Source organism: Petaurus breviceps, unplaced genomic scaffold (assembly GCF_028583685.1).
Source record: "Petaurus breviceps papuanus isolate PSGF00001 unplaced genomic scaffold, PetGlider_PUasm1.0 90823, whole genome shotgun sequence".
NCBI classification, from domain to species: Eukaryota; Metazoa; Chordata; class Mammalia; order Diprotodontia; family Petauridae; genus Petaurus; species Petaurus breviceps.
Genome location: NW_027187352.1, coordinates 23,491,625 through 23,514,521, shown reverse-complemented (window position 1 = coordinate 23,514,521; position 22,897 = coordinate 23,491,625). Strand labels below are relative to the sequence as shown.

General features: G+C 33.9%; 1 protein-coding gene across 3 annotated transcripts in view; it reads left to right on the top strand.

Moving 5' to 3' along the window:
• The window catches only part of NOX4 (NADPH oxidase 4), a 258,114-nt gene that overhangs the window by 72,975 nt on the left and 162,242 nt on the right, over positions 1–22,897 (top strand). For all 3 annotated transcript variants that reach the window (XM_069071048.1, XM_069071047.1, XM_069071049.1), the window contains one exon: positions 3,412–3,492. In XM_069071048.1, the coding sequence (XP_068927149.1) occupies positions 3,412–3,492 (81 nt within the window). The remainder of the gene's footprint in view (positions 1–3,411; positions 3,493–22,897) is intronic.

The window sequence follows — 22,897 nt, the reverse complement described above, 5'->3', positions numbered from 1 at the left end:
CCCCAGGCTTTGTGAGGCCAGATCTTGGTGCTCTCTGGTCTGGTGATTATGTATCTATTACTTTGTTTAGACAGTTGGAGCCTGTCTTTTGGATTCTTTCTTGGATATTCACTTCGTTCTACTTATCTGTCTGCATTGTTTAATTAAAGTAAGATTGTTGACCCCTTTGAAGCTTTCTTTCCTTTAGAAAAGCAGATCAAAGAATCTGTGCTAGCAGCCCTCCTGTGTGCTGGTTTTATTGGTCTTACACCTCCACAGCAGCTACAAGTATCATTAATGATACATCCTTGTAATAACTCATATATGCCCTCTTCTTTTGCACTCTTACCATCCTTGTGAAGGCCCTCATGACCTCATGCCTAGACTATTGCAACAACCTGTTCGTTGGTCTTCTTGACTAAAGGCACTCCTTAAGTTTATCGATCTTCCACTCAGCTGTCAAACTGATCTTGCTAAGGTGCAAATTTGACTGTTAACTTTTCCCCACTTCTCCCTACAATCCTCTATTCAGTCGACACCAGTGGTTCCCTTTTGTCTCTAGAATCAAATATTATGCCCTGATTGGCTTTTAAAGGCCTTCAGAACCTTCCCCTTCCTACTTTTCTAGTCTCCTCACACTTTACTTTACTTCATATACTTTCAGATCCAGTGACACTAGCTTCCCTACTTCTCCTTGAACAAGACAATTCATCTCCTGACTCCAGAAATTTTCACTGGTTGTACTCCATGCCTGGAACTCTCTCCCTCTTCACCTCTGCCTCCTGAATTCTTTCAGATTTCAACTGAAGTTCTATCCTCTGCATGAAATATTTCCCAGTCCTCAATCTTCAAATAGAGATTATCAATTTATCTTGTGTATATCTTGTTTGTACATAATTATTTGCATGTTATCTCCTCCATATAACTATGAGCTCCTTGACAGTAGGGACTGTTTTTTGGGTGTTTGTTTTGTCTTCCGTTGTATCCCTAGCACTTAGCACAGTGTGTGGCAAATAGTAGGTACTTAATAGATGGCTGTGAATTGACTGACCTGCAGTTGGAAATCTTGTAAGAATTATGGAGGAAGTGAGAGCCACTAGATAATTCAAGATGGAGAAATATCCAGTTCTTTAAATGGGAAATTTAAGATTATGTAATTTAGATTTCAATAAATATGATTTCAATTCCTGCTAAAAATCTAAAACACATTATTAAATATCTGATGCCATTTAAAATTGTCATAATATTTGAAGGAGCGATAACTAGTAGATGGCATAGGTTTGATAAGATTGTTATATATAGCCCTATTTACTTTTGCTTTTATTTTTGGTAGCATCAGTAGGCCAAAATATCATGGAAATACTATAAACTTAAACCATCTAGAAATGAAATAGCTATTTGGCAAAGTCTCATATGATATTTTTATGGACAAGATGGAGAAAGGTGTTTTGTAGTCTGATATATAGTTAGGCAGATTGATTATTGGCTGAATATCTGTAATGAAAGGACATTGATTAATGGAATCTGGTGGAAGTTCACCCTGACAGTAGTTTACATTATTCATGCCTTTGGGCCACACTTATCTGCTTTCTGTAGATGTTTATGACCTGTGTTTGTGGATGTAGTTTCCCTAGCAAAAGCCACTGTGATGTTAAAGTCACATATCTTCCCATTTAATGTCAAATGGCATATTTTTTAAAGATAATCTATAATTCACTGTAGTTGTGGACCTCACCACATGCCATTGTCTGATATATTTATATGTTCATTACATATTCTAATGATCCTATATATCTAATTCCTTTTTACTTATTTTTTCAATGTGTACTTACCCTCTATGTGGAAAAAGAAATGTTTATAAATGAGCAAGCATATATTAATCATCCTCTATGTCCTAGGCACTGGATATGGCAAAGATATAATTGAGTAATTTGCCTTTTGTTTCTCCCTATATTTCATTGTTTTATGTATTAACACATAACTATTCAGTCGATTTTATTATTATGTATTAATACATAAAATCGACTTTTATTAATACATAAAATCGACTTTTATTAATACATAAAATGTTTAATACATATTAAAACATCAGTCTTTATGTTCTAGGCTAATTTACAAGTTCCTTAATAGGACTCATTTTGCCTTAAATATTAAGGTGCTTACCAATTTAAGGAGACAGCATGGTATACTGGAAAGAGTTCTGGACTTGGAGGTATGGGACCTGGGTTCAAGTCCTGCTTCTGTAGTTACTATGATTATGACCTTAGACAAGTCTTTAAACTTCCATTTCCTCATTTGTAAAATAAGGAATTTGTTCCAGATGTCTGTCCCTTGATGTTACTTCCATCTCTAAATTCACAATCTCTTGAAATTCACTTATATCCTACCATAGGTGATTTATCTTCCCAGAATATTTTTCTTTTCTTTCTTTCAAGTAACTATACAGCTCCTCATTTTGCCCTTTCAGAATATTCACTTTTGTGTTCATTTGTTATGTAATTTGATACAAACATGCTTTAGAATACCCTGGGGTGGCCAGGTAGCACAGTGAGTAAGAGCACGGGCTCCAGTGTCGGGATGACCTGGATCGAATCCCGGGCTCAGATACTCAGCACTACACCCAGAAATAACCGGCTGTGTAACCTTGAGCAAGTTACTTAACCCCGGTTGCTTAAAAAAAAAAAAGAATACCCTTTGACTCTAGGATGTGTTGTATTCAAGACCTGCTCATTTCCTCTTTGAAATAAAATGTCACTGTTAAGTTCATTGACTATGTTAACCAGTAGGAGTAGCTAGGGGGTGCAGTGGATGAAGTGCCAGACTTGGAGTCAGGAAGATCTCAATTGCAATCTAACCTTAATCATGTACTAGATGTGTGACCCTGGGCAAGTCATTTAACCCTGTTTGCCACAATTTCCTCATATGTATAGTGATCTGGAGAAGAGGATAATAAACCATTCCACTATCTTTGCCAAGAGAAGCCAAATGGGGTCATGAAGAGTCAGATAAATCTGAAACAACTGAACATATTATGCAGCTAAACAATCATTATAAAGTAGGGAAAAAGAAAAGACTATAAGCATACATAAAGATAAAAGTAGGCATGCTGACTTGATTGGCATTCTCAGTTCCCAATTCCTTCCTCTTACATTATCAACACTTCCAAAAGCAGAATTTATTTTATTTATATTTATACTTATTGTTATAATATCCTGGATGGCTTTAAACAGATAAACCATCAGTTGTAATTGATTTCAGTTTTCTCTGTGACATTGAATGCATTAGCCACACTTTGATAAGAATAGATTAAATCTAGGATTCCTTCCATTCTTAGACATCTTATAGAGTATCATATTTATAGAACCACGATATGCTTTTTAGGTGGAATAGAATATATTCAAGTAGCACTAAATGCATACATTTGTTTTGCAGGGTTTCTAATTATGACATCTTCTGGTATACACACAATCTTTTCTTCGTCTTCTACATACTGCTGATGCTGCATGTCTCGGGGTAAGCAAAACAAAAATAAAAGTCTAAAATTTTCCCTAGTCCCATTCTCAAGGAATAGGAGCAGAGAAGGAAGGAATTTAGACTGAACAGACTTTCCTCTGTCATCATGTTGTGGAGAATACATACGTGATTTCATATGGTGGTGATGAACATGAAGGCATATTTAAAAATTCTGAATGACTGGAAGAATTACCTTGAGAGACAGCTCTGTGGACATTGCCTCATGGGAAGTAGTAGCCATCTTTTGGAGCCTTGAAAATTAGGGTGTTGTCAAGGAATCAAGAAGAAAAATTGTTCTATTTGTCATTCAGCAAATTGGAAAGGAACCAGCTGCAAAGTGTATGAAAATGAAATTTTAGGGATGTTTCTCCTGTGCACTTTATGGGGTCTCAGGGTCCCATATGGATTTAGCCCAATAATTCCTGTGCTAATGGAAAAGTTGAGAGCTTGGCAGGGGTAAGTTAGTGTTTATACTGGAAGAAACAGTCTAAGTCTTGACAGCTGTAGAATTGCTAATGATAGAGTTAGGAATATTTTGTAGTTTAGAAATGCCCAGAGGCCAGAATAGCTATAAAGAGAGCCAAGGAATCTATAATTCTTAAAGCCAGTGCTCTATAACAATCAATAGAATATCCCGAAGGAGAAAAGACCAAATAATAAATTTCAGAGTCCTGAAATTAAAGGTGAAAAATATTCTTGTCATGTTTCTGATGTTTACTTGGAAAATAGGGTTTGCCATGTAGGACATGGTTAACAAATGTTTGTTGAGGGACTGATTAAAATATAAGCTTCCTGGATTCTTCCATCAGGTACATCACTTATCTTTCTTCTGCTTCATATTTGGTTCTAAGGTGGATTTGGATATACAGTGCCCTCTTCACTTCTGCTAGCTAAATTTAAAATATTGGCCATTGATTTTGACAGAAATGGGATGAAACAGGTACAAATTTATTAGTATACTAAGGGAAAAAACAACAAAAGAAAACTTATAGAATCATAGAATCCTAAACCATGAAGGGTCATCTATTCTGACCCATACCTGAAGCATGAATTCCTTCTATGGCATTTTAAACAAATGGCATTTCAGCTTATACTTCAAGAACTCTAGTGACAGAGATCTCACTATTTACAAGAGACAGCCCATTCCATTTTGGGAAAGTTCAAAGTATTATGAAGTTTTTAGTTTATTGAACTAGTTTGATTGTCTATAACTTTACCTATTGCTCCTAGATTTGCTTTCTGTACTCAAGCAGAGATTTCATGCCTCTTCGATGTGACAACCACTTAAATATTAGACACATGTTTCTTTATTAGTCTTTTCTAATATAAAAAAAATCACGTAATTAAAAATTCCTAGTTCCTTTAACTTGTTTTTGCATGGCATGATTTTGAGTTCTCTTACCACTCTTACTTTTCTGGTGGCTTCATATATTTTAATATATCAATACCACCTCTTATATAGTATATGAGTCATAGTGTAGAATATAGATCAACAGACTCTTTTGAATAAATCTAAAGATATCAGGAAATACATATCATTTTTTTTGTGTTTGGAAATTTGTGATCCAGGGTTTTCTGGTCTGTAAGGTTATATACTTAATGAATAGGGGAAAAGCAGCAGATTAATTCATTAGACTTTTCTTACGTATCTATTAAATATTAAAACACTTTGATACAAAGATGGTGGATATAGAAAACCTGCTCTCAGCAGATAAAGCATGAATATAAATACTGCAATACAAAGTAAGGTAATGTATACACATAAGAAAGGTACACAAAGGCTATGAGAGATCCCTTAAAAATGAAGGGCTTCTTGATAATGGAAGATTTATAGAGAAAGTAGCAATAAATCTGGGCCTTAAAAGATGGATAGTATTTCAATAAGTGGTCATCGGGGAATATGTTAGTTTGTTTCAAGAATAAAAGGTGGCATGATGGTGCATGGTGTTATGAAATGGGTAGGTTAACTTTTGGGAATGAAGCGTAGTCTCATTTGACATGATCATAAAATTTGTAAAGGGAATATTATTTGATATGTATGGGAAATTAGCATAATGGGTTTTTCATCTGGCATAATCTTATATAGATGAGGAAACTAAGAACATTTTAGTAACGTTCAAGTTTAAAAGGTTAGCTACTAAGTTTGGACTAGATATCATTTCTCTTGATATTTGCTACTTACTTTCTCCCATAGGCCAAAACCTGTTTATAGAGCCTTTATCAATTCTCTAAAACAGTATTTAGAGTTAATTCATTGGGAATTAAGGAGCCATGCTTTTGAGTAGTAGAGTGATATAACCAGAAATACACATTCCAAAGAGTGGTCTAGTATGGCCTTCGATGTGTAAGATGAATGGAATGGGGAGAAACTAGAGGCACTTAAAAGATGATTTCAACAATCTGAGTATAATGTAATGAGGTAATGAATTGAGTTGTGTTACTTGGAATAAAGAAGGCATAGAGGTAAGAGATATTGCAAGAGTAGGATTACTAAGACTGACTTGGCTATTGACAATATCTCATTGGTGAAGTGAGAACAGTTAAATGACTTAGAGATTTGTAGCCTAGCAACAGAGTAAAATGATAATAACATTTACACATTAGTACAAAAATTAGGATAAAGGGCCAGTTTAGGGTAAAAGATGAAGAATTTAGCTCTGGACATTTAGAAATTGAATTGCATTTGGAGGCAGTCTCTTGAACTTGAGTTGCAATGGATCAGCAGTGATATGTTGTAGTTTGTAGGGCATTGGACTTAGAACCAGGAAGACCTAGTTCAAATCCCATTATAGATAATAGTTATGTGACCCTGCATAAGTCATTTAATGTGATTTGACTTGTTTCTTTAGCTATAAAATGCAAAGCACTTTGTATTCATTAGAACACTATGCAAATGCTCATCATTATTATAACTATGATGATGATTAGTAGTAATATCTCTAGTACACACATGTATAGACATCAATTTGATGGACATTCTGAACTGGAACTAGACAGAGGTTGAGGGTTCTATGCAGTTCTATGCAAAGCTACAGTTAAATCTATGAGAACAGATGAAAACATCAGTGGAGCACATGGAAGAAAAATTAGGAGATGTGAAAACAGCTTTGGGGAACATATAATTAAGGGATTAGAAGAAGAGGTGGTGAAGTAGTCAGAGAAGAAGGAGGAGAGCCATGATGGTGTTGTGTCTTTGAAACCAACTATGAAAAGGAGTCTAGAGTAGAAGTTGTCAAGCTTTGTTTATATCATGAACACTTTTGACTGTCCAGTGAAACCTATGAATTCCTTCTCAGAATAATTTTTTTTCTTTTCTTTAAATTTATTTACTTTAGTTTATAACATCCAATTCTACAACTTTTTGAGTTCCAGATTTCCCTCCCCCACCCCCCATTGCAGTGTGCAATCCAATATAGGTTCTACATAGAGCTTCACATTAAACATTAGTCAAGTTGTAAAGAATTATAACCAATGGAATGAAAAATGAAGAAGGAGAAACAAAACAAAAAAGAGAGAGAGCAAGTGGTTTGCTTCAGTCTGCATCCAGATGCTATAATTCTTTCTCTGGATGAGGATAACCTTTTCCATCATGAATCCTTTGGAGATGTCTTAGACCTTGCATTGCTGAGAAGAGCCCAGTCTATCAAAGTTAGTTATCCCAGTTATGATATGTCTATAATTGTGGACAATATTCTCCTGGTTCTGCTCCCCTCACTCAGCATCAGTTTATATGAGACTCTTCAGGTTATTATGAAATTTGTCTGCTCCTCATTTCTTATTGCACCATAATATTCCATTATATTCATATACCACAACTTGTTTAGCCATTCCCCAATTGATGGGCATCCCTTTGATTTCCAATTCAGAATAATTTTCTTAAATGAATAAGATAAGCTACATAAGATTATGAAGGAAACCAATTATATTGAAATATAGTTATCAAAGTACTTTTAAAAAGTTAAGGATGCTTTGTATATAGGCTAAGTGTTCACTCAATAGTGAAAAAAATTGCAGATAAATTGCTTAAGATGATTAATTATGATTATTGTCAACTTATAAAACTAATATAATCTTGGTTTACATTGATATATATCAACATACATGTGATACATATCATACATGATATATTAACATCTATCAGTTTACATATATATGATATCTATCTATTTAGCATTTATATAGCATCTATTGGATAGGAACTGTCATAAGTGCTTTACAGATATCGTTTCATTTAATCCTCACAACAAACCTGAGATGCATGTTATTATTATGCCCATTTATGGGGCAAATAGAAAGTTCAGTGACTTGCCCAAGGTCATACAGTTAGTAAATATCTGAGATCAGATTTGAACTCATCTTCCTAACTCCATGCCTAGCTTTCTATATACTGTGTCAACTATCTACTTCTATTGCCTTATTCATCAGGATTGTATCCAGAAATATGAGTGTGATTACCCCTCAGTACTTTGTCTGATGCACATGTAGACTATTTTTTTTCATTCCTGTGCATCCTAATTCAAGAAGGGTATTAATGAACCAGAATCATCTAGGGAAGATAAGCCAGACTGACAAAGGCCTTGAGTCCATGATTTATAAGGATCCAAACCTCTGCACAGCATCTGGCACATAGATGCTTAGCAAGTGTTGATTCATCATTTAAAGGAAGTGGGGATTTTTGGTCTGGCAGTAAGGACACTTGAGGGAAGGTGGTAGAGGAGAGGGAGTCATGCTCAGTGTTCAAATGCCCGAGAGGGTATCATGTGGAAGAGGGATGAGATTTTTTGTGTTTTTTTTTCTTATAAGGTAGAACTAAAAGCACTGAGTAGAGTTGCATAGAGACACATTTAGGCTTTATGTCAAGAAAAAACACACCTCTCTAATAATGAGGCCTATCCCAGAGTAGAATAGGATACTTTGGAAAAGAATAGGTTCCCCTTCCTTGATGGACCTTCCAGTGGAGGCTAGATGACTACTTCGTGGGTATGTTGTACAGATTCCTTTTTCAGTATGGAAATACTGCCGTAGTACAGGCTGTGAGAGACATGACTAAGAAACAATTCTTGTGGAAGACTAGGGGGTTTAGTGGATTGTAGACTGAAGTCAATTAATATTTGCAACAAACATTAATACCTAGTATATTCAAGCCTTTACCCTAAGTGCCAGAAACTGAAATATGAAAAATGACATGGGAGCTTACAATTGGGTATGTGTTGTAAGGGGGAGAGGAGACATTGGTTTGACATGATGGCTAACAAAGACAATGTGATCTTAGATTAAATTAGAATGAAGGAGAATATAGTCCTTTTGTACTTTACCTTAATTAGACCACACATGGGATATTGTGTTAAGTTCTAACCATCACATTCTAGGAAAGTCACGGACAAAGTGAAGTCTATACCAAAGAATACAACTTATAATGGTGAGAAGACTTGCAGGATGTTTGTTTGATTGAACTAGTCTTCAACTGTTTGAAGTCTTGTAATATGGAAGGAGGAGTAGATTTATTCTCCTGAGCTCCAAAGAATAGATCCAATCAATGTATATCATATGGAGGCAAGTTTTGGCCCAGTATAAGGAGTAACTTCCCTCAAACTGGAGATACCTGAAAACAGAATGAACTGACAAAACAATTAATGAATTCCCAGTTACCAGAAGTCTCTAAATAGGAGTTGGATGACCACTCATTAGGATGTTGTAAGGTGGGACATGCCCTCCAAGAAAGGCAAGGGTTCCTACCTGGTGTCTATGGATACCCAAGAAGGTAGGTGGAGAGATTTCAAGGTGCCTGTGAACTTTTATGGGAAAAGTGACACCTTTATTTGCACTAACATCTAAATAACTTTTATTATTTTCTTCAATTGTGAATGTAGGTAACAGACTACAGTAAAATTAGGCTATATCAGTCTGCCAAAAAGACAAAGAACTCCTGAGGAAGGGGTTAGAGTAGAAAACTTCTAAGTTCCTTCCAAGGTGGCCCTTCCAATGTTCTATGTTGCTATGACTTGAAGGAACTTAAGTCTCGCTAGCCGGTCAATGTACTTACTTTACTTATTCAGGGTGCATAATAACAATTGATTGTTTATGGTCTGGACTTGAGATTTCCTTAGTGTGAGAAATATCAGGGGAAGAAATTCACTCTTCATATGGAGACTGGCACCTGCTGTGTAACTTCAGTCTTAGGGAGCTGCCTATTTATAATATCTAAGAATTATAAAGTAATTTTAAGGTTTGAAAAGTGCTTTGCATTTATTTTAAGAGTTTTATTGATGTTTTGTTTTTATAATACAAACTTTCACTTTCCCATTTGATCCTCACTCACACAATACATCAATGGGGCAAGTGGATAGAAACTGAACCTGTGGTTTCTTTGATGTAAGGAATTTCTGAATGAAGAAACTTCTGCTACCAATATGAGTTGGCCCCTTTTCTACCCTCTTGTGCAATAAATCAAAATCCATTTTCATTGGGCTAAGCACTGGGAATTAAAAAAAAAAGCAAAAATTATCTCTGCCCTAAGGAGTTTATATTCCAGTAGGGGAGATATGATATAAACAAGAAGATACATATTGAATAGATTAGAGGTTTAGAGCAGGTATTAGTGTCTGAGATTCAAGCCATCCATTGGATCCCCTCATCTGCTGGCAAGGTTTTTTGATCTATTATTTTTAATGTTTTTATAATGGTGGTAAAATAGGAACATACTTGAACTAGGAGAACAAAGTTCAGTTATATAGTTTATGGTGAGAAAGTGCTGAAAAATGGAAAGAGTCACAAAAAAGAGGAAATTTCTAGCCAGCATTGGCTATACTGGGTTCCTGGGCTTTTGCAGAATGAACACTGGCTTGGGCTTCATGAATGAGATAATGAGAGGCAAAATGATACAGAGAGAATATGCTTTTGCTATCTATAATTAATTTTTCATTACCCAGGATCTGATAATTCAGTTTTTTGCTGATCTACAGCCTGTAGAGTTATAGAATAATAGTTTTAGAGTTGAGAGGGACCTCAAAAACTGCTTCATCCATTCCAAGTAGAGGCCTGAAGAGGTTAAATGACTTCCCTGAGGTTGTATACCTAGTAAGTAGAATGCTGAGATTTGAATCCAGCATTCACGCCATTGCAAAATGCTACCCTCATATATCCAACTTATTTCTTTCCATTATTTTCTCTTTAGGCATGCATTGCTGCACATTTTATATACTTAGTCTAATTTCTAGTTTTGTGACCTTCATGTCATAGCATTATGTAAGGACTGAGTCTAGAGTCATATGATCTGCTTCTTTGAAACTGTGTCACCTCGGACAAGTCATTTACTTTCCTTGGACCTCAGTTTCTTTATGGGTAAAATAAAGAAGGTGGATTATATGACCTTTGAGAGCCTTTTTAGTGCTATATTTGTGTCCTTGTGATTCAGTAGACCATCAAATATATTATTTTATACAGGTTTTCCACAGGTGAAAGAAAAACATCACTTAGACATAAAAAGCAGATATTTGTCAAAGCCACTCTCTATTTTGTACTATTATTTTCAGCAAAGTAATTTCACTAGTATATATATTTTTAAAAAATCCTCACTAGATCAAAAAGACAACATTTGAATGATTGGTGATTATTCTAACTTTGGATAATCATTAAAATTTGTACTATAAATTCTAATCTTTGGGTATATAAATGAATCTCTTTGCTCACACAGTACCTAAAGGTAGACAGCAAAAAGTCTTTCTTTCCTCATCCCCAATTTGGTTACTAGGTCATGCTGAATTTTATTGAACTTTACAGAGAGGGTGGCATTTGTGTGCCTAATGAAATGTATATTGCTTCAGAAATTAGTTATAAAAAATACAGCTCTAATATCCAACTTTCAGATCTATAGCTGGACTTAACCATCTAGGCTTCCATCTAGGGAATAAAACACATACATGCTCATTTCTAGAAGAGATGATGTGACTCAATCCTCACCAGACTCCTAAAGGGATATTGGAGGGGAAAAGCAATTATAAATGTTATAAAGCACCAATTGGACAGCTCAACCCTGGTTCCTCTGAAGAGAGTTGACTAAGGAATGTATCACAAATGAGAGATGGCACCTTCACTTCTGTAATCATACTAGCATTCAACACTTTCACTGATGGCAGCCTGGGAATGTGGCTCAGGCAATGATTGCATTTTCAAAATGTAAATGAGAGGAAAAAGAATGTGACAGTTCTAGAAAGAGAGAGGCAAAAGGTTTGACTGAGAAATCAGGAAGAACAAGCTGAAAACAAGTTCAAATAGAGTCCTGGCATGGAAGTGTACCCACCAGTGATAGGGAGCATTTCAGCCATTTCTTGTGCAGACCCTCTTGGAATTCTCAGATCCTTTCTTATCACAGGAAGATTGTTTTCAAGCAGAATCCTTTTCTCTTAGGATGACTACTAGTGAGAGTTCCTCATGAAGTAAGATTCATGTTTTAATTGAACTATTTTTCTAAAGGGAAAGGGTATTTGTTGGTATGTTTCTAAGCTCCCTTAGGCCTTTAGCCAGCAAGAATGCAATAGAAATCCCCAAATAGACAGTTTCTTTGTATGAACAGCTCTTGTAAACAAAGGCATTATGAAAAGATATCAAACTGATGGTTTTAAGAGGCGAACTTGGGTTAAGAAATGTATGAAGCTCAGCTAAATTGAAAATATAAAATACAAGTTTAGAGGGAAAAGTATTTATACATCATGACTTGCAAATATTCATATTTTTTCTCATCTGGATCTGATAGCTTTATTCTAAGTTTGAGTAAAAATGGATGTGAGGAATAGCTCAAGAGAATCCAATTTTCTTGTCACAGAATCCTAATTCCTACTTATTAGAGCAGAGGTTCTTAACTTTTTTTCTAACTTTTTTTTTCTAACATAGACTCCTATGGCAGTTGTTGAAACATCTGGTCCTTTTCTCAGAATATTATTTTTAAAAGCATAAAATAAAATATATGGGGTTACATAGGAAATCAATTATATTAAAATATTATGGTTGCCAAAATACGTATTTAAAAAGTTCACAGAACCTAGGTTAAGAATTCCATGCACTAGAGGCTCACAAGTCTGGGTCTTATCAATGATTAAAAGAATTAAAATTAAAGTTTTTATATCTTTTTTAAAAATTATAACAAATCTTTAATGGCATATGGAAAAGATAAGAATTGGCTAATTCTTATTATGTTTATATAATTATCATATAATTAATATGATAACATGATTGAGGGTTATTTTTTAGTTACTGGTTTCAAATGAGATGATATATGTGAAGTTCTTTGTAAACCTTAAAGTTCTATACAAATGCTAATTTTCTTCCTTCCTTCCTTCCTTCCTTCCTTCCTTCCTTCCTTCCTTCCTTCCTTCCTTCCTTCCTTCCTTCCTTCCTTCCTTCCTTCCTTCCTTTCTTCCTTCCTTCCTTCTTTCCCTCTTTTTCTGGGTCTACGGTCCAATAAAGTTAATGAGGATGTTTTTTTCATGTCAAATTTAGTTTTCTTGAAATTGACTCAGTTCTTTGGTTTTTACAATGAAATCTAGTGCAACTAAAACTAAATAAAAATGAGTAAAAGAATTCTGTTTTCAAATTTGTGTTTTTTAAAACTTAAGTCTTTGGAAGGAAACCTAATCAATTACATTATTCCATTTACATGGAATTTTTAGTTCCAAAATGTCTCTGTAAGACTTAAAACAATAATAACAACAACAAATCCCCAAACTAGAGATCTATTGCAAAAATACTTTAGAAAATAGAAAATTTCTGTATTGTCTTGTTCTCAGTGAAGAACATTATTGAGGAGAGATTTTGACAGGCAGAACAAAGAAAACAGCAGTCATACTACCTTATTCATTGCACAATAAATCAGCAGATAATATAAGAGGGTATTAAGACTGCAAATCTCAAAATTTCAATGAATTTTAATGAAGTGATACAAAGAGTTGCCTGTCAAGCTCTAGCTCCTTTAGTCTTAGATTGAAATGTGATGTTCGTGGAATGTGGAAAAAATTGACAAAGAAGTTACATTTGTGCCATGTTGCTTTCATCAACCTTCAGAGAAGTCAGTCAAGAAATTTTTATTAAGCACCTACTGTGTGTCAAATACTGTCCTAAGCACTAGGAATACAAATAAAAGGCAATAGATAGGCCCTATTCTTATAAAGTTCAAAATCTAGTGGCAAAGATAACATATAAACAAGTAAATTGGAGATAATCAACAGAGGTCTTAGTTTTGATTTTTTCTTCTAATTCTTATTATATGTGTGAATTTGGGCTAATCACAACCTCTCAAGGCCTTAGTTTCCTTATCTGTAAAATGAGGTTTTGTGAATAAATGATTTCTCAGGTTTCTTCTAGCTATAAATCTTTGATATTGATTTTGATTTAATCCTGGATCAATGTGGAATTCTGAATAATAAAATAATCTTCCTTTGTTCTTCCTAAAATGATGATTGACCTTTTGACCTATGGTATCACATTTGTCCTTTGAAGTAGAAAGTAATAGGTATCGTATATGCATGGGTGAACCTACACATATGACTTTTTGAAATTTACACACTGAGTGGGAAATTCAAGACTACAGCCAAGCTCTATAAAGTATTAACGTAAAATATTTTACATCAGAGTGTCACATTTTTTTTTTTTTGGACATGAGCTGACTAAAGTGGCAGATTTTGCCAAATGTTTTTGTTAGTTTATTTATTTCGGGAATGTCTTTTGGAAACTCCTTTCTATATATATAGGTGGGCAAATTATCTGTAACTTATAATCTTTTTTTTTTGGAGGGCAATTGAGGTTAAGAGACTTGCCCAAAGTCACATGGCTAGTTTTTGTGTTAAGTGTCAGAGGCTGGGTTTGAACTCAGGTCTTCCTGACTCCAGGGCCGGTGCTCTATTCACTGCACCACCTAGCTGCCCCTATAACTTGTAATCTTAGAGAACTACTGTCCAAACCTGTACATATTAGTGTGGATCTGAATGGAGGAGAAAAAAAAAAACTTCTGAGTTTGGTAAGATCAGATGACTCCTCAGTAATGTCTCTCAACAAGTAAAACACATTATGCATTTATATAAAAGCAGAACTATTCTTATGGGATTTGAGTAGTGGAATTTTATTCTAAATTCTTTATAGAGTAAAAGCACTAAAGCTAGAGGCAAGGTAAACTAAAATTGTGAGAAACCATTATATTTTTCTCTAAACAAAGGGAAAATAGTGTATCATAATATTTAATGGATAAAAATTTTTGTTTTCAAGAAGCATAGACCATTTTCCCCAAGAAATATGATTAAGAATCATTATAAGAGATAAAAGAACATAGATTATGCCACATTCACTGATTTCAGTCGACAAACATTCTAGGCATAAATAGTATATTGTCAATATATATTTAACATGCAAAATATTATTATAATATTTAACTGTTTTCTATCAAGTCTTTACAGTATTTATTCTCTCTCCTCTTCTAAAGTGTATAAAACCAGATTTGTTTGTCTTTTAGTCAAAAGTAAAATGATTGAAAACTTGTGGTACCCAGTGAAGAAAACAAAACAAAAAGAATGAAAACATTCTTCATTCACTGAAATACAATTGAGTTTTTAGAGTCATAGTTGGAAGCAACATTCAAGGTCATAGAATTCAGACCCTAAATTTAACATGATTCCCTTCAGTAACATTACTGATAAGAAGACATTCAACCTTTGTTCGTACATCAACAAAATGATGTGAGATGGCTCATTTAATTTTTGGACAGTTCCTAATTGTTAGGAAGATTAAAAAATATTTTTTTCTGGAACTAAACATAGGATCATAAACTCATAGTATTTAGAGTCAGAAGGTACTTTATATAGTATAAAATCCTAGGACTTTGATATGGAAGAGACCTTAGAAACCATTTAGTCCAATTACCTTATTTTTCCCATGAGCAAACTGAGGGCCAGGGAGGTGAAATAAGTTGCCAAATGTTTTTAGCCTATATCTTTAATTTATGAGATAAGGCTTAGAAAAGACCACATGTCAGACTGGGATGAGAGCTCATGTGTTCTGTCAATATTCTTGTCAACCTCTCTGGTTGAATCCCACATTGCATAGGAGTATCCCATTTTCTGCTCCTCCCTTTTAAAATGTGCTACCCCAGATGGAAGACAAAACTCAATATAATCTAACCAATAAGAATATATTAGAATGATTCCCCTTCTGGTTTTGGGCATTATTTTATTATTTTGAACTAAAGTCATATTAGTTTTTTCTTTTAATATAAGTTACATTACACCATTAACTCATGGAGCCCACATAGATAAGAGTCCATAGACATCCAACAGTAGCAGGAAGACACAAAAAATGTAAATGCCTCTAAAATAAATTATGAGGCAGTGATTTTACTGTTATATAAATATGAAACTAAATCCTATGATGTCTTATATCCATTGTACTGTTTTATATATATTATCTAATAAATTTTAAATTATGAGAGCATATTTAATTTACAGTATTCAAAATTTATATTGTATAATATATTTTGAGATAGTTTAATTGCCTTCTAATGAATGATGAAGAAAATAAACATTTTACTTTAAAAAATTATCTGTGATAGAATACCATTAGATATTCCACAAATAACTAGACATTTCTCTTAAGTATACTATAATAAAATTAAAAATAATTTATAAATGAGCACTTTTACTCTCACACACTGATTTTTATTCATCAGGACTCTTTACCATTTACTGCTTCTTTCTCTTTCCTGTTTCCTATTTTCCCATTATTAATCATTTAGTTATGAAATATAGCAATAATGTTTAACATTGCCTTTTTCTTCATAGACCTGTAGATTTAAGGTTGAAGATCATCTAGTTCAACACTTTCATTTTAGAGATGAAGAAACTGAGGCTGATAAGTTATATGACCTGACCATGATCATTCAGGTAGTAAGTAAGAAAGCTTGTATTAGAACCCAGGTATTCTGATTTGATAATCTCTCATTCCTTCCACCATACTTATTAAGTTTTTTTTTAAGCAATTGGGGTTAAGTAACTTGCTCAAGCTTACACGGCCAGGTGTTTCTGGGTGGGTGCTAAGTGTCTGAGCCTGGATTTGATCCCCCAGGTCATCCTGACACTGGGGCCAGTGCTCTTAATCGCTGTGCTACCTGCCCCCCCCCCCATTAAGTTTATTTTTAATTTTAAGTAATTTCCTCATTTAAAGCAAAGAATCTAGCATCATTAAAAACCTGCTGTCTATGACTTTTTTTCTACGTGCATTATAACACTATACCATTCATTCCTTAATTAAACCTTTATAAAAATCTTAACATAATTATTGCTCTAGTTACTATGTGATATATATATATATATATATACACACACATTTTTTATACTTTGTTCTAAGACTTGAGGAATGAAAAAGATGTCTCTGCTCTTAAGGAGCTTAAAAATTAAATAACATACTTATATGAGTGGCTGTAACAAAAATACTGAGATTTCATAAGGTGAAAAAATCATTTTGGATCTGAGTGAGGAAAAATTGAAAAACTTTGTGGAAGAGTGGTTTAGCTGAATGTAGAAGTGTTTATGAAAATTCAATAAGTCAACATTGAAGATATTGTACTGGGCAGGGAAGAATAAGAAATGAGAAATGTCTTGAACAATAATTTAAGGTTAGAAACACATAGGAGAAATCGGGCATAACAAATATTCATAAGATTGTAGTTTTAGTGTTTGAAGGGCCACGGAAGCCATTTGGTCCAAATTCTAGAATTACAGAATCAAAAAAAAAATCACCTAATGTTGAAATAAGATGTTAATTATATGCTACTCAAGCAAATATATCTCATGATTATATTAATTTTTTTGTTTCAATAATGTAATTCAGTGTCATTCCAAGGCATTTCAATGATATTTTATAAAAAACAATTTTAAATACTTTCAATTTTATTAAAACAAACATTAAACACCTATAGTATGCACAAGAACAGATTCATTAATAATCATCTAGCTACTTCATGAATTATTTGCTCACAGTAACCTATGAAACTAAGAGAATAAAAAGTGCTTTTTGGTCCTTTTCACTTCTTCAGAGTTGTTAGTAGAACGGGGGGGGGAGGGGCAGTACTAAGAATAATTGTTTTTACTAAATACTAACTTAGCTAATTGAAAGGCTATGTCCTAATTCGGTGATCAGAGTTCATGTACTATTGGAGGAAGCAAAATAGCAACGTTGATAGTATTGCTATATACATAACTTGATAAAAAGAAATAGTTTGGGAAGATGTGTCAGAGGTCCTCTTTGGAGAGGCAAATTATGGAGTTATGTTTTATCATGTAATAAAAAAAAGCAACTAGAAGCAGCATGTTATGTTTACAAAAACTACCAGATGCAGCATGTCTTGGGATACTCAGGCACCTTGAATTGCAGTGCTTTTTATAAATATTTGAAAAAAGACCAACTCAAAGATAATTGACTCATATTCTTGCCCTTGTTTCAGAGGATGAAGACACAGATAAATTCAACAAAAAATTCAATCAGGAATCTCAAATTACAAAAATTCAATTAATTCAATAATATACTAGTGACTTCAATATAAAAAGGTAGGCATAGGAGAGAACAACTAATACTATACTGGGGAAAATCATTTAAGACTAAGAAATTAGAGATACTAAAGTTTTACATTAGAGAGTATCCTTATGCCTATAAACAATGGATACTCTTTCTAAGAGTAGCATTAGGATACATTGGAAATGGTAAGCATCAAATGACATCACAACAAGTGAAACCAATTTTATTTTATTCTCACAGTGAATCAAAAGTCAGTTACTATAATAACGAATACAGATGCCTCTATATGGCATTTAAGGCTTTTCACAACATGTGACCTTTCTGACATTTCAGTGACCTTCGTGAGAGCAGAGAATTTTTCCTGTTCCACCCCTACTCTTTGTATTTCCAGCACTTAGCACAATCACTGGTTCCCAGTAGGTACTTGCTTGTTGATTTGATTGAACACACCGCTCTTCACAGTTCAATAAACTGACATACTTGACATTCTTAACACATGTCTATGTCTTTGCTCTATGAGCATCCCTTATTCTTAAATCCTCAACATCCATAGCTTAGCTTTGTGGAGTTCCTGGTTCTCTTCAAAACTCAATTCAAGCAACACCTGGCATGAAGGGCCTTTTTTGGCTCCCCCAGCTTCTAGTGCCTTTTCCTATGTGGTTGCCTTCTATTTGGTTTGTATATGTCTTTTATATATACTTATATATGTATATGTCTTCCCATTTAGAATAAAATTTCTTGAAGTCAATTTCAGTTTTGTCTGTGTATCACCAATGCTTGGCATGGTGTCTTGTATAAAGTAGCCACTTTTAATGAAAGCTTATTGATTACCACTAAGTAACTATCAAATGTTTACTTAAAGAGATAGCTCAGTGGTTCAGTGGATGGATTGCTGCTTCTGAATTCAAATCCGGTCTCTGACTCTTGTTACCTTAGGCAAGTCACTTAACCCCTATCTACCCAAGTACCTCTATGATAAAATGGGGATAATAAGAGAATCTATCTCTCAAGATTGTTATGAGGATTAAACAAGTTATTTATAAAGTGCTCACTATAGTTCTTGGCTCAAAGTAGTTATTTAATAACTGCTTATTTCCTTTTTTCCCTTTCTGCTTATTGCCAGGTATAGAACATGTTTTTTTTTAAATTTTTAACCAATGTGCATTTCTGTATTTGTAGTTCTATGGCATCAAACCATGTATTTGTTAGAATAAAGGTCAATATCAATAGCAAATTAGGAAAAAAATAAAAAGAAAGAAAGCTGTCCTACCCAATTGAGGGAATGGCAATTCAACATATTTAAACAAACTGTCATCATTAAACAATGGTAAATGAATAAAGAAACCAATATTGACAGAGACTGCATGATTTAGGGAAGTTTAATTGATAGAAATTAATTTCCATAATGAGGCCAAAAAAAAAAAGTGTGGAACGTGTCTGAACCAAAAAGTGATGTGGCACTACAGACAACGCAAATTTAGAGTATAGATTCATTTGTTAAATCTTACAGGAGAATTTGGTAAAATAAAAAAAAAGATTATGAGAACTACCATCTGATAAAGTAGAAATAAACAGTAGAGGGAACAATAAGTTTTCAGATAAATTAATGAGAGATATAGATAGATAGATAAAGTATAAAATAAACACTTGTATGCCAAGGGGATTATGAGTAATCAAGTGAAGACAGTTACTTCCTTTAAAGAACTTACATTTTAATGGTCAAAGACAACATATAAAAGAGTACTGAAAAGTCTGTGGGAGAAGGAAGAAGAGCACTTATAGTAGGGGCGTGTTGAGGAGCCCTGGGACCTAGCAAGATAAGGCAAAAAGACCACATACGAGAACCAGTGGATTCAAAGATGCAGTTGAAGTTTCTGGTGAGATAGAGATGGTTGGGGAGTAGCATTTTGTTGAATAGTTAGCAGAGAAGTATCATGGAGGGATGGACTCTGGCTAAAGAGGTGAAATTTCAGCTATTTTCCAGAGGATACTAAAGTATACAACACACTTGGAAGCTCATATTCAGATAGAAAATATTTTTAAAAATCAAGATTTTTATATCAAACCCATTTTCTCATCAATGAAATTTTGGCTACCATATTTTACTCTAACATCAGTATAAGGACAAGAAACAAAGTCATATTTATGTTTCTTTTGTTGTTATTCAGGCATGTCCTAGTCTTTGTAACCCCATGGACCATAGATGCTAATATTCAGAGGTTTTCTTGGCAAGGATAGTGGAATGGTTTTCCCAGAGTCACACAGGTAGTATCAGAGGCTGGATCTGAACTTGGATCTTGTTTACTCCAGTTCCAGTGCTCAATCCATTGAGAGACCTAGGTGCCTCCTATGTTTACATAAACATGTATAAATGGTACATCAATAAAAATGAGAAGAGGTGGGCCAAACCAAATATTCACAGAAGAGGTCTAGATTTTTTTATTTTGAATCTTTTTTATGACAAAGAGGTAGATGGCAAAGTTTGGATAATACATATAATAATTTATTATTGGAAAAAGCAACCAATAACATGCCAGTAACAATTGACATGTGTTCCTTCTTTCTAATCTATATTAAATATTTATGAAAATAATCTATGCAAATACTGAGGACATCTTTGATAAAGCTTTTAAAAGGAAACAGGTAAGCTTTCCCAAAACATACTCTCAGGGCAACCACATCTTTTCATTTCTATATTTGATTAACACATGCATTTAATGTCACATACAGATGTCACTGTGTGTATTTTTTTAATTGAATAAAAAATGTAAGCATTAGATTCAATGGAGCAAATATTGCCTTATAGCACCTACTCTTATAAGTTGACTCCAGTGCATACACTAAAATAATATGAAATTTCTTACAAAATGGAATAATAGTGAATTCTTTGTTGGATGGACCACTGACTATTAATATCACAAAAGTAATAAAATAGGAAGATATATGTTCACTAAAGGTGTTTGCCACTATTATAAATGTGTCCGAATGGTAGGGGTATTCCTCATATATGAGAGATTACCTGGGTATTATGTTTCCAATTGCTATTATACTGACTAGATCAAGCTCTCAAATACTGAATAATCTTTGAAATCATATTCATCAATGACTTGTGTTCTAGAAAGATCAAGATCAGGTGGATAAAGTGCCTATTTTCAGATTTACAATGTTCTATTTAATGGACAATCCATACAGCTCATTTATTTTATCAGTTCATATGCCTTGGAAAGACACCTCATATAAACAATTGAGTAGGTCCAGAATGGAATAGGAGGGTCTGAAGAGGGGAGGTAACAGATTTGATTGATTTTGTGAAGTTTTGCCGTACTTATAATAGGCCCAAACTACCCATGAAACAAAGATCTCTCTTTATAATATAGATGTTTCTGTGATTATTCTGTATTGCTGTGACTTATGCAATACCACCATCATAGAAGAATTGATTTGTGGATCATATAAAGGATAATGGCAAGGTACATGGTGACTCTGAGCAGATTGTACCATGTTGCATGATGAATTATGCAGAAGACATAGCATAAGGGTTATCATTAAAGAGATTTACAATGACAAAAGTTGATAGAATACTAGGGTCACATAGCATGAGCAAGGAATAATTGATGGACAGCCAGCTTGCATGTTCCATTGATATGCAGTCAGTTACAAAATCTAGTGGAAGGTTCTCACTATGTTGGATGGGTTCCCTGAAAAGGATATAGACAGGAGTTGATTGTTAAGAAGTACACAGACTGAAACAAGGTAGGTAGAGTTCAATTTGCACTAGTCAAGGAAGTATCCTTGTCAGTGGCATTAAAGATAGATGAAAGTGGTGACGTTTGTGAAGATCCTGTGATAAATGCTGAAAATACAAATCTAAAAATCAAAGCAATTCTTGGCTCTTGTGGAGCTTATTTTCCACTGGGGACAGAGTAATATATGTAAGAACAAGGTCAAATATAATAACCAAAATTCATATTTGTATAGTACTCTATAGTTTACAAAGCATTTTTCTTCATGAGGAAGTAAAGTAGGGTAATATAAGTATTATTTCTCCATTTTAAAGATGAGGAAATTAGGGTCCAGAGGTTTTTTAGCCTCCAGGAAGAGAGTCTGAACTTGACCACAGATCTTTTAATTCCAAGTCAATGTTTTTTGTTTGATACATCAACTTTGCCATAATTAGTTTCTTTCTAATATAAAATTGCCTTACATATTTTGGCTAATTATATTTTGCTCAATAGGCTTTTTTTGGTCAATTCAGGCTATTCTTTAATACACATTTGAGTGTTTCCTTCTTGTTACAATGAGTGAGTACCATGAAATAGAATGGTTTATTGTGTTTATGTCAGCTTGGAAAAAATAAACCCTAATATTAATTGCAGATGGATATACTATAGTGGGTAGAGAGTCAGGCTTGGATCCAGGAAGACCTATGTTGAAGCTTCTGACACCTAGCTTCTCCATGACACAGGCAAATTAAAAAGCTCAGTACCTCTAGATAACTTTGTAAGACTATAGGTTTTAGAAGAATTGTTGATATGATTTAATGGAGGGAATTTTCAAACTGTGAGATCCCTCAGGAGATGAAATCACAGGTCAGAATACAAACTAAAATACAGAATTTTACACATGCTTTTCTAAATCTAGGGCTAACATTAAACCCTTCTCATACCCAGCAGTAAAATAATCTATTGTGTTGAACCTGTTTTTATTGAATTGAAGCTTTTTTTATTGAATTGTTACCTTTTGGATATTCTACAAAAGCCTTACTCTGACTTTCAGTATCTTAAATGATTAACTGAATGTCCTTTGTAGGAATATAATCTTAGATTTAACACTTTTTCTTTGAAAAGCCTCTTTT